Raw genomic sequence first — 16,611 nt, forward strand, 5'->3', positions numbered from 1 at the left:
GGTTCTGACGTATTGGGGTCTCGCCTTTTACTATGCCTTTGCCGCTGTGCATACCGGCAGTTACTGGTTTACTGGAACTTCGTTTTTGGCACGATGGCCCAAAGCGCTACAGGTGGCGCACAGCATGTTTTACTCTACCATTGTAGTCTATCCGTGGATAGTGACCAGTAAGTCAACTTACATAAAACGTTTTGCCAAAGTCGCGCCGGAGTACCTCGAGGCAATCTCGTATTCCCTGCAACATCATTTTTGGAGAACTGGCAGCATTTATTGTCTGAGCACGCTGAACTAACACACAACAGTTGTTTACTGGACACTTCTTGCGGGTCAATTCCCCACCACTTTCGCTCTCTGGTCAAACACGTCACAGCATGCTCTCAACTCGGCGTACGCCCTTTTCGAGATAGTTATCCCCCGAACTGAGCGACTGCCCTGGCTCGACCTGATTCCAATTATCCTCCTGTTGGCTCTTTATCTTGGCCTGGCCTACCTCACGCATGCGACCCAAGGCTTTTATGTATACCCCTTCCTTGACCTTCAGAAGAATTCTTCTGGGCTAGTCGGAGCGTACATAGTGGGTATTCTGGTCGCCGCGATTATTATCTTCTTGATTGTCAGGTATCTCATCGTGTTGCGCGTCTTTGTCACTGAGAAAAAGCTAGGGAAGACTGGGAAGACTTCAACGCGTCAATACGCGGCGGGCGCTGATGAATATCCTTTACACAGCACCATACAAAAATAGCGCGCGTATTCTCGTCGACGTTGGAATCCCCAATGGTCGACTGTTATTACAATCGCGCCCTCAGACCGCTCGCTTTTAATACGCCATATAATCTAGTCTTTAATTCCTCTGTTACGTCACTCATTCATCTGCTGTCAACCGCCATCGACCACTCTCATCCCCGTTGCTATCGGCTACTATTCCACCATGGTGATCACTGAATTGGCATGATTTGGTGTGGCGCACCAGTCAGATGCCCACCTCACAAGGCGACTCCTGCGCGGCTGTCTATTTGCTTCTTCCTTGTTCTGCAAATACTGTGTAGCGGCTGCCATGATGCCTATTATCGGAACCTGGCTGTCTCCGATAGTAAGCTGCGACGAAACCATCGGCATCAACGGCATGGGGTCTATGAGGATAATCGGCGAACACTTCGCGAAGTGCATTAAATCGCCCAGTTCATCCCACGTCAATCCCCTAGCTACCCGTGCGGGATGCTTGCTTTTGTGGCGACATGTCGAAGCTGCCACTCCGCTTTGGATCTGTGTTCATCATAGCCTCGTGTTTACTAGATGTGGGTCAATTGGCCGTAGTGGGTTCAAGAGGCTGTTAAGGTATGAGAGACGCCCCCACATACATGCATCCGGGCGTCGATCATGCTGCAACTCGAGATCAGCCATCCATGCGTCTTCCATGCGCACTGTCACAGCCGCCCTTCAGACTAGAAGGATGCGCATGTGACGAAGCGATAGCCAATGGACTACACACGTGAGAATCGGCTACCCAATCAATGGTAACACGTGAAAGCAAACGAAGGAACACTGACATGCAGCGCCATGATGGCGCATAGGCATTGAATGACATCAATCACCACCTCCATGGACCTTGATTCTGTCAGTAACGGAAACGCTACATGATGCCAGCACGAGCTTCTAGAAGCGCTTTAGCTTCGTCTGCCTGCAGCTGCAGGGCTTAGCGCTGAGCCGTTCATTAATTCGCGCAGGCTTGGTGTTGATTGGCCGCGCAAGAAAAATCCTACACTCAACAGTGCGTGCGCATCTGCTGGAAAGTCTGCGCACCTATTCTTCGGGGCCGCCCGGTCACGAACAACTGCTGCGTTACATCGGTCTACGGCATCTTTCACTCTTTACACGACACCAACATGACCCCTGACATGTAGCACCCCTCCTACTGATGCACGCCGAGAAAACTGAGAGCATGTGCCATGTACTAATCACTTAGCTATAATGGCGTCTGGCCCGGTCTTGCTCAATTCGGTCTGGTACTTCACTGCCATCCCGTCTTCCTTGCGCCGTCAGTACTATGCGATTGCAACGCTTGGGCCGGCGGCTGTCAGACTCTTGGGCAGCAGTGACGCGACCACTTCATGAAATGTGGAGGAAGTCATCTCGAATCCCAGCTGTCTCATGGTGGAGTCCGGGGCTTTGATCTTGACTACGACAGTACGTCACTGGTTACTTAGGCAGCTGTGGGATCCAGTTCCAGCACCCTTAGAAACCTAAGTGCATGCTGCAATACCATTCCATGACTGTGGAGTTCATTCCCATATGTTTCTTGGACAGTACGCATGAACATTCAATACATGTAAGTTTCAAGGATCCCGTCCCGGTCCCGACAAGCGGTGTCTTTACGACACGTCGGGACTGGCCGGAGTTCTATCCTTCTGGCAGAAGCTTGGAGGCGTACCAGCTGCTCGCACAGACGCGTTCTTACCAAATGAACCCTGGAATCCAACCTGATGGAGACGGATTGCCGCTAGTTTTGTCCAGTAGTCGAACTTTACGCTGATTATCCCCAGGCTCTCAGCGTATTTGCCCCGAGAGTCAAGCCAGCGCTACATCGTTAATACCCATGGACGTTTCAAGGCCTCGGATGGCACTGCGGTAATAAATCATTGTATCCGTCTGGTGATCACCGATGGCTTGCAGCATCGTCGCCAGGATCAAGCCCTCTAGGGTTTCGAATGAGATTCAAGAAGGCAGGTGCTTGCTTGCTCAGGCAAACACAGGTAGGCGATCGATCGGATGCTGTCGCTGATAGCGGCCGAAGAACTGGATCATCACGACCGGATGCGACCGACTGCCACAGCTCGACTACACAAGTGCGAGAATCTTTCCGGTTTCATTTCGATGCAGCTTTGCGATGGTGCATCCACCTCGCACACCCTCTACAAGCAGGCTACATGATACCCAGACATCTGCAACCCCGCCCAGGCGTAACCTGGTCACCTGGGAAGGACTTTAGTCCATGTACTACAATCATCGCTTCCTCTGCCGCTATCGTGACAGCGCTTCTGACCCCAGGAAACATCCCGCTAGTCGCGGGTATAAACAGCATGTGAACGCGGAAGCCCGCTGTACTGTGGAGATATTCGGAAGCGCAGATGAACAGCAAGGATAAGGACTAACCCGTCACTACTATCGTTCACTATAGCGGTGTTCCGTCCGCCAGGTCCTTCGTATTCCTGCAGGATTCGAGTCTATTCCAAACACCCCGGCCAAAACACGTTACAACCGTTCCAATGTTGCATTGACGTGGCTTGCGCATCAGCATGCCACCAACGAGCAACGCGCACATGCAAAGTGCCCCTGCGCTGCGCTTGCGCATACCGTAAGGAGTAGCGACATAGGGTGCGCATTGTTTGGATGCCGGCTCGTTCCTGAGCTACGACTGCAAAAGTACGAGGTCCTGCAGTTCTGTCGCATGTGCATGCGCATGTGAAGTTCGCGTAAGCGCATGTCAATGCTGGAAGCGCTTAGGCACGGCTCGAGCGTGGGGGCCTGACCGATGATAGGAATGCTGCGTGAGTGGCTCATTGTCGGACGCCGGAAATCTCGATATCGATCACCTTTGCTGAGTTTGCGAGAGTTTGCGGCACGTGCTGGGTGACTGTCTCGGTTGACGGACATTTGTTTACCTGGACATAACCAGCCCTTGAGGTTTGTTGCACGGAAGCGGTACCTAGGTATTGTGAATCTCCATGCGACTGTCAAACGTGCAGTAGTACTACAAAGCCCAGACTGTAGCCGCTAGATGCAGCCAAATTCCAACAGCATCTGTAAAGTCTCTCGATTTGCACTCGACACAGCGTACCAAGTTTCTCATCATCAACGTTGAGATCTCGAAAAGCGTCCCGAAAAGGTAAAGTTACCGAGGTAACTTGCGAGCACCTACCCCCTTCATCCCAGAACCATCTCGTACTCCCAACGGCAAGCACAGCGCACGATCAAATAAACTTCCACAATACACAAACTCTCTCGGAGTGACAAGACAACGGAACCATGATAGAGGTCATCTACATCGTCCGGCACGCGGTACGTATTAAGCTAACCTCCGTCACCGCACTCCACGCCCTCCGATGCTTTTACACTGTAGTCGAGGAAAGTCTTCCGTTTCAGGCAGCTACTTCTGAGCCATCTCCGTCCTTGCATTACCTCCGCAAACATCTCGCTTCCCTACACCTTCGCGTGTATCACATGAAACGCCACCCTTCACACTCGCACATGCAGATCTGTCCCCTAGCATGGCACTCTTCTAACGTGTCCTCCGGGGTATCTAGTTTCGCGCCAACTGGTCCGTAGACCCCCAAACGGGTATCTACACCGCGTCCATGGCGACCCCGACCGGAATCCCCACTGATCCGCCTCTTACGTCCAAAGGGGTGGAGCAGAGTAAAGAGTTAGCCGAGTACCTGAGCAAGATCGAACCGCCAGTGGACAGAATCTATTCTAGCCCCTTCTACAGGTGTTTGCAGACGCTCAAGCCGTTTAGTGATCAGCTATTCAAAGAGGGCAAGGCAAAAGGAAGGATACGGATCGATCGCGGTATTGGGTTCGTGCATACTGAGTGACACAGAGGTAGGTACTCTGCTGACGAGTGCGTAACAGCGAGTTCTTTGGACGCGCACATTTCGAACATCCTACTCCGCCGCACCTCGAGCTCCTGACACCTCACTTCCAGAACCTTGACGATGAGTATGCATCTGTACATATGCCAGGGTCCAACGGCGAGATGATCGTTGAGCTCCATGAGCGTGTCAGGAACGCCCTTGATCACATTGTCACAGCTCTAGACAACGACCCCGAACGGCCAAAGACTGTCTTGCTGTGCACTCATGCCGCGACTATGATCGCAGCCGGTCGGGTACTCACTGGGCAGATGCCAGAAAACCCTGATGAAGATGATTTCCAATGCTTCACTGCTGGTCTGTCAAAGTACGCAAGAAGATCAGCCGATCCAGAGAAGGGCGTCGCAGGAAACTGGACTTGCGAACTAAACTCCGAAACATCCTTCCTCTCGGGTGGTGCAGAGAGAGGCTGGTAAGTGCAATGCTGTTTCTTTGTCGTTCTATCTCGTGCTGCGTCCTTATAACATCCAGGTTCTTTCCCTATCATAGGAAAGACTGGCCAAGGTCAGAACCTACAACACACGGTTGGGGTATCGCGTCAACGCTTCTCAACATTCAGCTCCCACACACTCCGATTGACGAGCACCTCCCGATGACGCCGTAACCTTACGTCACGGCAAGTGACTAACGAGCGATGATGACAGGCATTTCAGCGGCGAGGAGAGCTTCGTGGACTTCTCAGACACTGGCATGAAAGGTGACGGGGAGTCGAAATTATGAGGTTGCGGCACGTTGTACTGAGGATGCATATGAATGCAAATATACATTGCGTTGCATTTCCATGCGGAGGACTATGATTCAGTAGAAGTTCACAACAACAGCTACCATGTGTAAAATGAGAGCCCCATGCACTCGGCTCTACTTCACCCCTCCCTTGCTACAAATCCTAAGATCGACCGTTCCCGCCCGTCAAGTACCGAAAAAATGATGTGCCGGCCTGTACCTGACCCACAGTCGTTCTGTCGGCCCATCGTTGGGTTTGCGCAACGTTGTGGCGAGCACGTGGGATGTTTTGAACCCAGATGTGAGTCCGCCGCGCGGTTAATCGCTGGGGAGCGGGGCGCATTGAACCGAACCGTCACGAACCCTGACCTGACAAAAAGGATAAGAGGACCCGATCGGAATTCTGGCAAACTCACTACTCGAATCTTAGGGCACTCGTTGGTGAGATGAACATGGGTTAATTTGGTGGTGTACAGACTGGGACAAGGCTAGAGGTTGGAAGGCGTGGGTGAGCAGCATGGGCAGTGACTACAACACCATGGTGACTGCAATGGTGGTATCGAACAACAGGAACCAAGTCTGGTATAGAGGTCTGAGCAAAACTTTATCCATCAGATTTCCGTCATCAACAAACTGGATAACAGCATTTCACCTATGGGTACCTAACCTCACCATCGTCCCAAACGCGCGCAATTCCAGTCACCTAAGCGTCGCACCCTCCTTGCTTTACTAGCACATCAGCCCCGTACCGCCTTCTTATCTCTCGACCGTTGCGACGATTACCCCTACGTATCATCGCGAACCAGACTCCGCAATGCCACACTACGAGATCCACCACATCCACTTCCTCAGCAGATACCAAAAGCGGGAGCTTGCCCATGCACTCACGGCCCTCCACGCACGCCTCTTCGGTACGACCCCATTCCTAGTCCTAGTAACCTTCCATCTCGCCTAGAAGGCTACCGGGGGTGGCCACACCGACTCAGACACGCAGTACATGACGCTCGGATACCAGCGCGTCTGGACCAACTACATCAACGTACACTTGCAACCCAGCGCCAATACCAACCCGATCGAAGAGAAGCAAAGGCTCAATGTGCTGGCCGAGGGGATCAACAAGATGTGGAACAAATACGCAAGACCGCACATGGGCCGGCTTCGTTTCTGGATATCGGACAGGCGGCGTGAAGAGATTGCGAATGCGGCTGATGTGAATGCGCCGGCAACTTTGCGGGACATCAGGTCGCTGCATGATGTTTTTGTCATGTGGGATGTTGCTGTGCATGTATCTGTGGACAAGATACGTGAATGATGCGGTTGCGGTGCAAAACAGGGCTGGGATTGGACGCGAGGCGATACAGAGCCTCGTTGGGCGAATTGGGGAGCCAGATATGGGGATCGTCCAGGCGCATAGGCTGGCAAGACTGCTTCGGATCTCACGGGGACCTGAGGCCAACATGTGAGCAGATTCGGCCTGAACCTTCTGGCATTGTGGGTATCTTTATCTAACGCCATCCTATCATGCTCTCTTCCCAATCCGACATGACCTTTTACAACTCCAAGACATTGTCCTAGGCGCTCTTATTCTCCGGTTTTGTATCCCCATCTTCCTCTTCCTCGTCAACATGCATGCTCTCTGCAAACCCAACCCATTCGTTCATTCCTCTAACGAAGGCATCCCCACTTCCATCCACCTCGCCACCATGACCCCATATTATGACCTCGTCAAACTCTCCTACTTGTTCCGCTATCTTGACTTCCACCGGCATGCTCTCTTCTACCTCAGCGTCTTCGTCGTCCTCATCTGTAGGCTGTTGTTGTTGTGTTCGGGTTTGCGGTAATTGCTTATCGGTGACATGTAGGATAGCGCCGGTGTAGTTCTGAGGAAGAGGAAGCGTCGTGCCGTGGAGGTGTCGACCGCGGAAGTATGCGTGTCGCTTTCCTAGATGGACGTCAGGTTTGGTATTCATGCCAATATGAGGTTTGAGGGTTACCTTTGTCATCTGTTTCAGGCTTCCAGTATCGCTCTGCGTCGTTGATGGGTCCATTGTGGTTTATCCGCGCGGGGAGCAGATTTGGCGTGCATTTTTGAGGTTTGGAGGGTTGAATCGACAGCATGTTGATGGCTTGTTGACGTCGGCGATTGCGTGTATGGTGAACCAAGAAGTGATCTCTCAATTGTTTAGCGATATCCTAACTCGATTGCATGGAAGTATGCCAGAGTGCAGCATGTGAAAGGTGGTTTACGGAGCACGCGTCGACGCGCCGTAGCGTGTCTCCGCGGAGCACGGACCACCTCGAGACGGGGTGCTCACGAGCTCACAATGACGACGGAACCGCAGGAAACTACACGGTCTTGGCTTGATATATTGAGCTCCCCATCCGTCTTCCCTCCATTACTCAATTCCCGTCATCACCACAGTCTACCCGTCGCCAAGTTCACGCCTTCCAGGTCCCTTCTAGTGCAGTCCGGAGCCCGCGGCCGCCGTGGCTGTAGATTCACCGATCGGCCAGATACTGCCTACCATACAGACTTCTAAGGCCCGCAGCGCTCATGGAGAGCTCCAGAAGATACATACTGCCTGTTATCGCCGGCCGCCTTGACTCGAAGTAGACCTGCGATTGCAAGGCTGAGACGCGTGATGAGTTGTGCCCCTGCATAACTTGCCCCTCTCACGCATGCCGGCGGAACATTTCTATGGACCCTGCACCGCGGCTGTCTTCACCCACCAACGTCTTATCCCACCATTACCTGAGCACACGTACTAGCAGCCAGATGCCAGGAACGGATATGAATACGACGGCGTATTGCACCGGCCGCCATTCGGATGGCCTCGAACTCCGCGAGCATGTAAGGATTACACTGATCTTACGCCGTTCGCGATTTTTAGGCGGATCGACGGCGTCATAGATCACTCGAATTGGCAAGGTTTCCTCGCCCGATACTGCACCTCAGACAGAATGCAACACGCATGGCTTCGAAACGGCGCAACCGGACGCACCGTGTCGGCTTTCGGCCGTTCCGGCGATATGACGGCGAGCTACCTGGACTCTCAAATGCACTCTGGCGCCATGTACTAGCCGAACAGCTACCGTTACTCGACTTTCTTCTCAGTTTTGCTTCCAGGCGCGTTCACGATACCATTGTCGCATTGCTTTTGGACGATTGACGCACTAATTTCCCTCCACCGCCAGCCCATCCTGCAGCTTCCTATCGTGTGACCAAGCTCAGTCCGTTTGAGACACCCTCATCCTGCGAATTGCGTTGCAGCCACGCTTCTGTCGACCAGGAATTGTCCAGTACCCCAACTTTGCGCTCGAGGACCCTCCAATTGAACCTTCAAGGCTTGCGCGAATCACACACATCTTGAATTATGGCGATTATAAGCTCTGTGACGGGAGCTGTGTCTTCACTACTTAGTCCAGTCACATCGCAAGCCTGGGGACCGCTGGTGAATCTATGCAAAAATGGCACTCTTTCGCAATTTCAGAACCTCAAGCATGGCAAGCTGGTGTTGTTTGAGGGCGGCTCGAGCAAGGCTACTGCGGCGTTTGGATCTGACAAAGAAGGACTCCCAATCGCTTTCCTCAACGTGCTCGACGAGAAGTTCTGGGTGCGATTGGCACTGTTTGCAGACATGGTGCGCCCTAAAACACTCATAACCATCCGAAAGAGCTCGCGCTGATAGGTGCCAGGGTTTCGCAGAAAGCTATATGCTGGGAGAATTCACAACTCCAGACCTGACGAAATTCTTCGAGGTAAGCTGCTGCATAGACCGAGCTCGGGGACACGCATTCAGCTTACATTTATAGCTCTTCATCCTGAACCGTAATTACCTCTCGAATGGCTCAACTTTCACCTCCGCAATTTCCTCTGGCCTCGCCGGCTTGGTACGAGGCAGCAACAACCTCAAAAACGCGCGCCTCAACATCTCCGCACACTATGACATCTCCAACGAAATGTTCGCCGCATTCCTCTCCCAAGACATGACCTACTCGTGCCCGATATGGCTACCGAAATCGAACCCGAAATCTGCAAGCGAAAGCCTCTACGACGCGCAAATGCGAAAGCTCGATCGCTTCATCGACAACACACACATCAAGGGAACAGATCACGTTTTGGAGATCGGCACAGGGTGGGGCAGCTTCGCCATGCGTGCTGTACAACGGACAGGCTGCAGGGTCACATCTCTCACCCTCTCCATTGAGCAAAAAGAGCTTGCAGAGGATCGGATACGAGAAGCCGGAATGTCAGACAAGATCACAGTGCTTCTATGCGATTATCGAAGTCTGGAGGTGCCGGAAACAGGACCCTTCGACAAGGCCGTATCAATTGAGATGCTGGAAGCTGTGGGCAAGGAATATCTGGTCACATACTTCAAGTGCATAGACAAGCTTCTCAAGAAGGAGGGCGGTGTAGCATGCTTCCAATGCATAACGATGCCCGATGCGCGCTACGAAGCGTACGCCAAATCCGACGACTTCATCCGCCGATACATTTTCCCCGGTGGCCATTTGCCCGCCGTTTCCGAACTCGTCGCTAGCATACAAATCGCTTCAGGCGGCTCGCTCGTCGTCGACAGCATAGAAAACATCGGCCCCCACTACGCGAAGGCGCTGCGATTATGGCGCGAAGAATTCTTGGACAACTGGGAGAGCAAGATCAAGCCGCAGCTTATCAAGGAGAAGGCCAAGGAAGGAATGGACAATGAAGGCGCGGAGATTTTCAAGAGGAAATGGGACTACTACTTCCGTTACTCGGAAGCGGGCTTCTCGACGAAGACGCTGGGTGATGTTATTATTACGGTTGGGAGGGAAGGCGCTATGCAGATGATGGAGGATGTACCATTGTAAATATGGTTCTCGTCACATGCATGGAGGCGGAGGAATGTGATCGTAAATGTTGTTTAATATGAAACATACCCCCCTCTCTGGTATCACTGGGCAGTGTCGTAATTGAGGATGATTATCATGGTACAATGACGCTGTTGATCGCTCCCCTCACATGTATCAACATGAAGATATTCTTTCTACCTGCCTCCATACCCATCCTCGAATTCTGGCAATGCCGCCCGATACTCCATGGCTAACTGGCTCGAGTCGAAACTCTTGCTGTGGTTATGCGTGGCAAAGTAATGTCCCATACCATCTACATCCTTCACCTGCCCGAAGTTCGCGAACTGAGAATTGTACTCAGCACACGCGCTATCCAGTGGTGACATATCCAGATTCGGTGGTGAAGCAGGCGCAGAGTTTGGCTGATATGCTTTGTAAAATGACAAAGGTGCTGGCGTAAGAGTCGGCGATGCAAGCCCGTCGCTGATGATGGACGCAAGACTGGGTGCTGGAGGTTGTTGTTGTGAGTATCTTAATGCATTCGTGCGCGTTATGGCACCGGCTGGGGTGGAAGTCTGTGGCGTGGTGGAGTGACGATGAGATGGGTTGCCGATTGAAAGACTTGGTGGTAATGTAGTAAATGGGGCAGAATGTGCGCGCGGCACCAACGGCCTGTTCATCTCCTGTGGTTGTATCGTCGCCGGTGGAGGAGAGGTGCAGGGGTGATTGCTGACTTGAAGCGCGGCATCGATATTTGCTGAAAGCTCCGCGAGTATGTCGTTGGGTGGGGATGTTCCGTTGACTTCGAAGGCTGGAAGTGAAGTATTCGATGCCGTATTAGTTTTGTTGATGGCTGCTGATGGCTTGCTTGAGATAGGCGGTGATTGATACAACCCTTCGGATCCCACAAGATGCAGTTTTTGCGTCTCTCTTTGCGACTTGTCGCATGATGGTGCCTCGCCGTCAGGATTCACTACGTGAAGTCTACTCGACCGCTGCTCTGGCACGGGGACATTTGAGTTTTGTGGATGAGCCTTGCGAGGAATCTGATGTCTGGAACTAGTACCGGGCATCGGAGGATTTGTGACCATGGGCGCATGTTTTGCTGGAGGCTGGGCTATGCGGGTACCTGTAGAGACAGGTCGCAATTTCAAGTGCTGCTGTCCTAATTGATGCATCGCGACTGGATCGACATTTGTGACCGAATGAGAGAACGCGCGTTGGTGCTGGGAAGATGTAGGTATCTGTAGCTTGAGCTGCTTATTACTTGATGCCTGAGCCTGTGGGTTGGCTGCATCCCGAGCGTCTGTAGGACTGGTGCGTCTGCTATTTGGAGCACTTACGACACGGTATCTGGATGTTGAAGCTTTTGACGGAAACGTCGTTTGTGGAGATGTCTGCGTAGGTTGTACAAGGGTTGGGTTTGTCTGTCCCGTACGCATGTGTGTTGACTTGACGTTCTGTGATTGCGGTGGACATAGAAAGTCTGGTAATGAGGCGCGCGCAATTCCCTGAGACGTTGTAACTCCAGAAGCGGAATGCGATCGAGGGTGGATTACGTCCGGTTGCGAAGGGGCTAACCTCTTGAGTGATGGAGGCTCCTGCGCCAGCAATGTTTGGTAGCATTTGCGTTGCTCTTGAACGGGAAGCTTGTTGAGGAAAGCTGTACGCAAGAAGTTCTCTTCAACGATTTTCGGTTGTAAGTGACAGCGGATCGCCTCTACTTGGCTCCTGTAGAGTTGGCATAGGAATAAAATTCCCTCCCGTGGTTCCCAAGTTAGACTGCGAATTTGACAGAAGTGGAGCAGTGTTCTGACGAGATATAGCATGTTCAACGCGTAAAATGTCTTCAACACCCCATCGGCTCGGAGACTCAATAGTACGAGGTTATTCGCAATGTTCCCGCTGGGCGGTGTCTCACATGAGCCTGCGCACGATTAGCAGGATGCCACAACGGGCTCAGGTTTGACTGACCAGATGGTACTAGAGTCACTTCTATTATCGCTGGATTTGTACATCCGGTATCTAAGAAGCTAGGTCCGGTTTGTACTAGTATCTTGGAGGGAGATAAAGGACTTAGGCCCTCTGGCAGTTGTATACTGTCGGTGTCAGCCCGTCATCTTTGAGGGAGGTAAGTATCACCTACCGCCGATCGCCTTCTAGTTTCTTCTTGATCCGATTGCAGTCTTTGTCGTCGTACGCAATGAAGATATTCCGTACCTCACACCTATGTCCTAAGCAAAGTAAAGCAAGCTCACCCATGACAGCATAAGTGAACTTCTTGCTTTCGAATAGTCGACGGACATGACTTGCTGCCGCCAACATATTTGATTGACATGGTGCTTGCATCTCGTTCTTTTGCCTGGGCTTTCGTCTTTCATGACCAGCGACATCATGATAACCCATGTTGATAGTTGTGTTGCGCGTTCGAATCAAGAGCGGTGAAGGTAACAACAGGGCATCGATATGTGGTCGCACGAGTAGATGTGAGGGCAGATGGCCGTCAGCAGGTGTACGAAGCTGCACAAAGAGAACTATGGAGTAGTTGAGTAAGACTTTTGTCAGGTGGAAGGGTCGACGATATCTATTCGCAGCTCCACCATTTCGGCGCACGGATGGAAAGTCTTTCTATAAGCAACAGCGGTGACACAAGCCTGAACGGCTCTGCTGATCCCGTATTTGAGGATTCCCATGACCGATGCTGATGGAGTGTGGTCTCATTGGCTGGATTTGAAAGACGGCTGACAACAACTTCCGCAAAGGCTGAGCCAGCAGTGGGCCCAACAAGGGAGCGGTTAACATTTGACAGATCGAAGGTGGATATGCTCAGTGGCGGATCTTTGGCGCTCCGAAAGTACGAGAGGACGTCATACTATTTTCATCTCTGTTGTCGTGTTTAGGGTATTCTCGATTGAGGCTGAGTGGGTTATATTTAGCATCGGGTAGGTGGGCCAATCGTAATGACCAACGGATGCGGGTCGCCCGACACGGGTACGAGATAACTTGAAACGAATGTTCGGCGCATAGGATCTTATTTCGGAGTATTTCAAGCCTGTTCTTTGCATCGCATGCCATTGTTAGAGTCGCGCACCCGGAAAAAGCATAGCAGTAGTCGTATAAAAGGCGGGGACATAATGGAAGCACTGCGATAGTATACAACTTGTCGAACAGAAAATGGTAGGACATTGTTGTTATTTTCGCTTTGTTGATAATCCATAAGCGTTGGAATGAGTGTCGTATCTAGGCGCATTATGTCCTTTGTTGGTATTCGACGTGGTAAAGAAGGACGCCAAGCTTGAAACGCTGCAAATGTAATGAACGCCGTCTGTGCAAAGGAAGAAGCTGCATCGCTTCTTTTGATGGTCCTTTCTAATGTGCTCAGATGCCGCCACCTATAGTCTACAGTCAGCGCAATGTACGTTTGTAATCGCGGGGTTCCGGGCAGTATTTCAATGCAATTGGCAGATCGTACCTGACCTATCGACGGTGACGGTGTAGTCTCCATCAACTCGGGCTCTCTGCCTGTCGGCGAGTGTCTTTGACTTGACAACAAAGTAGCCGCTGCCGAGCGAAGCCAGAGTGAACAAAGTCATGTTGCGAGGACTGCAAGCTAAGGTCAGCATCAGCTAGCTCGCTAGGCACAAGCTGAAGCTAGACAGCTCTCAATCAGCGGTCAACTTACGTGAGAAACCTGGAGAGTTGAGACATGGTGGTGTATCTGGGATATGTTCAGCTAGACGTGAATGTTGAAATGGATGTACAATGTCAGCTTTCCTCAGAAGGCGGAGAAGTTGTTGAGACAGCGGAGAGTCTTCCGGAACAGTCGTGTGATGAATTTCCCCTCTCGAGGGTGACGCAGCTAAAGCTTCCCCAGATCGGGCTGCCGAATCCCTGCCCGTGCGTGCGATGACCTCCGCGGCGGTATCCAATGCACGCTCTTCGCCGCCGATCTGCCACCGCCCGGCAGAAAAAGTTCGAGTTCCACAGCTGCAATTCCGCGCCGCGCGCCTGCCCACCGCTTACACCAACACGCGCATCCCACCATGCCTCTCCCCAAGCGACAGACGATACCCGTAAAGGGCGCAAAGGCCAGCGCGCCTAAGGGTAGGCGGCTACTGACGCGACAGCTGAGCGATGCGCTAAAACTTATCTAGACGACTCGCGATTCGCAAATTTCGAAACCGACCCAAAATTCAGACTCCCCTCGAAGAAGCACACCAAGACCAAGCTTGACCCGCGATTCTCGCGATTAAAAAGCGACCCCGACTTCTACAACAAGGCCACGGTCGACAAATACGGCCGCAAGGTGGACAAGAAGGCTGGCAAAAAGGCCATTGACCGGCTATACGACGCCGACAGCGACGACAAAGACGACGAAGACGAAGATGAAGCGGAAGACGAGCCCGAGCTATTACGTCCGGCCGACAAGAAGCGAGACAAGGCGGTCAAGAAGGAGATGCAGAGGGTGGAGCAGCAAGGCTTCGACCCTATCCGAGACGGTGGACTAGAGTCTTCATCCGACGAAAGCTCGAGCGACGAAGAGGATGAGGCTGAGCTGGAGGAGCAGACCGAGCTTGCCGGAGACGACAACGAAGTCCCGACGGGCGATATCTCGGCGCGTCTGGCTGCCGTCAACATGGACTGGGATAACATACGGGCCACCGACATCATGGCCGTAGCAAACTCCTTCGTCCCGGCTGATGGACGCATTCTCAACGTCGTCATATACCCTAGCGAGTTTGGTATGGAGCGCCTACAACGGGAAGAAATCGAAGGACCGCCTCGTGAGATCTTCGCTTCAACCTCCAACAAGGACAAGAACAACATTAGTGCGCTCGACGACGACTCCGACGCTTCTGAGGTGGACGACGAGGAACAAAACGGGGAAGATCTACAAGGAGATGAGACAGGCGAAGAGTTCGACTCCACCAAGTTGCGAGCCTACCAACTTGACCGGTTACGCTACTACTATGCCGTCATCACATGCTCTTCTGCGAACGTCGCAAAATCCATCTACGACAACCTCGATGGCCGCGAGTACCTGACGAGCGCCAACTTCTTCGACCTGCGATTCGTTCCCGACGGCACAACCTTCGATCAAGATCCCCACGACGAATGCGCGAGGCTGCCGGACGGTTACAAACCTAATGAGTTCTCCACGGATGCGCTCACACACTCAAAGGTCAAGCTGACCTGGGATGCCGATGATGCGACACGGAAGGAGGTACAAAAGCGTGCTTTCTCGCGCAAGGAGATTGACGAGAACGAGCTGCAAGCGTACTTGGGCTCTGACCAGTCGTCGTCCGAGGATGAAGAAGAAGCAGCTAAGATGGACAAAGCCGCAAGTCTCAGAGCAGCCCTAGGACTGGAGGCACCCGGCAAGTCTTCGAAGACGAAGAAGAAGGCGTCTGCGAAACGGGATCGCGACTTCCCAAAGCCGGACAGCGAGATGCAGATCACCTTCACGGGAGGCCTTTCTAGCGGAGCTGGCAACGGTGACGTGTTCGAAAATGACATCCCACTGCAAGAGACTACGATGGAGAGGTACGTTCGAAAGGAGAAAGAAAGGAAGGCGAAACGTAAAGAGAGGTGGGAAGCCAAGAAGGCTGGACGCGATCCCGACGCACCAGTCGAGCAGGAGGCCGATGCGCCAGCGGCTGCGGACGATGATGATCCGTTCAACGATCCTTTCTTTGCTTCTGATCCTGAAGAAGCTGCGAAAGCCTCCAAGCCCAAGTCGAAGAAGTCTGAGAAGGCCAAGAAGAAGGCGGAGCAAGAGGAAAAGGACCAGGCATCGGCAGCTGAGCGAGCGAACCTGGAACTACTTATGGCAGATGAAGACGATTCAAAGCTGCGCCACTTCGACATGAACGAGATCGTCAAGTCGGAGAAGGCTAAGAAGAAGGGCAAGAAAGCGAAGAAGAACGCTCCCATCGTAGAGGACAACTTCCAGATTGATACCACCGATCCCCGTTTCGCCAAGCTATACCAGAGCCATGAGTTTGCCATCGATCCCACAAACCCAAGGTTCAAGGAGACGTCTGCTATGAAGGCGCTGCTAGAAGAGGGCCGCAAGAAGCGAAAGCAAGGCACGGAGGACGAGCCAGATCATCAACGAGAGACGAAGAAATCTAAGCAAGATGCTGCAGATGGGGAGGATGACATCAAGAAGCTGGCTGCCCGTGTAAAGGCGAAAAGTAAACAAAAGTGAAGTAGGTTCTTTAAATAGAATGTGATACCCAGCGAACGGCCTATACTAGCCATTCTATGCAGGATCTGCGCTCGATACGTGGAGTTTTTGTTGTCCCAGGGTGTCTCAGGTTGCGTTCAACGCGAGCTTCGGTGATAGCTCCTTCCTTCCCTACTACCTATGCTTGCTTCGGGATGACACGCGAAGCCGGCA

At 52.5% G+C, this 16,611-nt stretch overlaps 4 protein-coding genes across 4 annotated transcripts; 3 read left to right on the forward strand and 1 right to left on the reverse strand.

Moving 5' to 3' along the window:
- Positions 1 to 4,352: 4,352 nt before the first annotated feature.
- On the forward strand, positions 4,353 to 5,369 carry J4E88_005237 (uncharacterized protein; the record flags this gene model as incomplete). The annotated part of the gene is made up of 3 exons (XM_049398877.1): positions 4,353 to 4,573; positions 4,630 to 5,061; positions 5,294 to 5,369. 3 exons carry the CDS (start codon positions 4,353 to 4,355, stop codon positions 5,367 to 5,369), a joined length of 729 nt encoding a protein of 242 aa, XP_049255557.1.
- Positions 5,370 to 6,943: 1,574 nt separating this feature from the next.
- J4E88_005238 (uncharacterized protein) lies at positions 6,944 to 7,490 on the reverse strand (the record flags this gene model as incomplete). Its single annotated transcript, XM_049398878.1, has 2 exons — positions 6,944 to 7,314; positions 7,367 to 7,490. The coding sequence occupies 2 exons, from the start codon at positions 7,488 to 7,490 to the stop codon at positions 6,944 to 6,946; spliced, it is 495 nt and encodes a 164-aa protein (XP_049255558.1).
- Positions 7,491 to 8,746: 1,256 nt separating this feature from the next.
- Positions 8,747 to 10,226, forward strand: J4E88_005239 (uncharacterized protein; the record flags this gene model as incomplete). The annotated part of the gene is made up of 3 exons (XM_049398879.1): positions 8,747 to 9,013; positions 9,069 to 9,131; positions 9,186 to 10,226. The coding sequence occupies 3 exons, from the start codon at positions 8,747 to 8,749 to the stop codon at positions 10,224 to 10,226; spliced, it is 1,371 nt and encodes a 456-aa protein (XP_049255559.1).
- Positions 10,227 to 14,251: 4,025 nt separating this feature from the next.
- On the forward strand, positions 14,252 to 16,419 carry J4E88_005240 (uncharacterized protein; the record flags this gene model as incomplete). The annotated part of the gene is made up of 2 exons (XM_049398880.1): positions 14,252 to 14,312; positions 14,363 to 16,419. The coding sequence occupies 2 exons, from the start codon at positions 14,252 to 14,254 to the stop codon at positions 16,417 to 16,419; spliced, it is 2,118 nt and encodes a 705-aa protein (XP_049255560.1).
- Between the last annotated feature and the right edge of the window lie 192 nt (positions 16,420 to 16,611).

The sequence above is a fragment of the Alternaria novae-zelandiae genome (assembly GCF_023758075.1).
Source record: "Alternaria novae-zelandiae strain BMP 2774 chromosome Unknown scaffold_9, whole genome shotgun sequence".
Taxonomy (NCBI): Eukaryota; Fungi; Ascomycota; class Dothideomycetes; order Pleosporales; family Pleosporaceae; genus Alternaria; species Alternaria novae-zelandiae.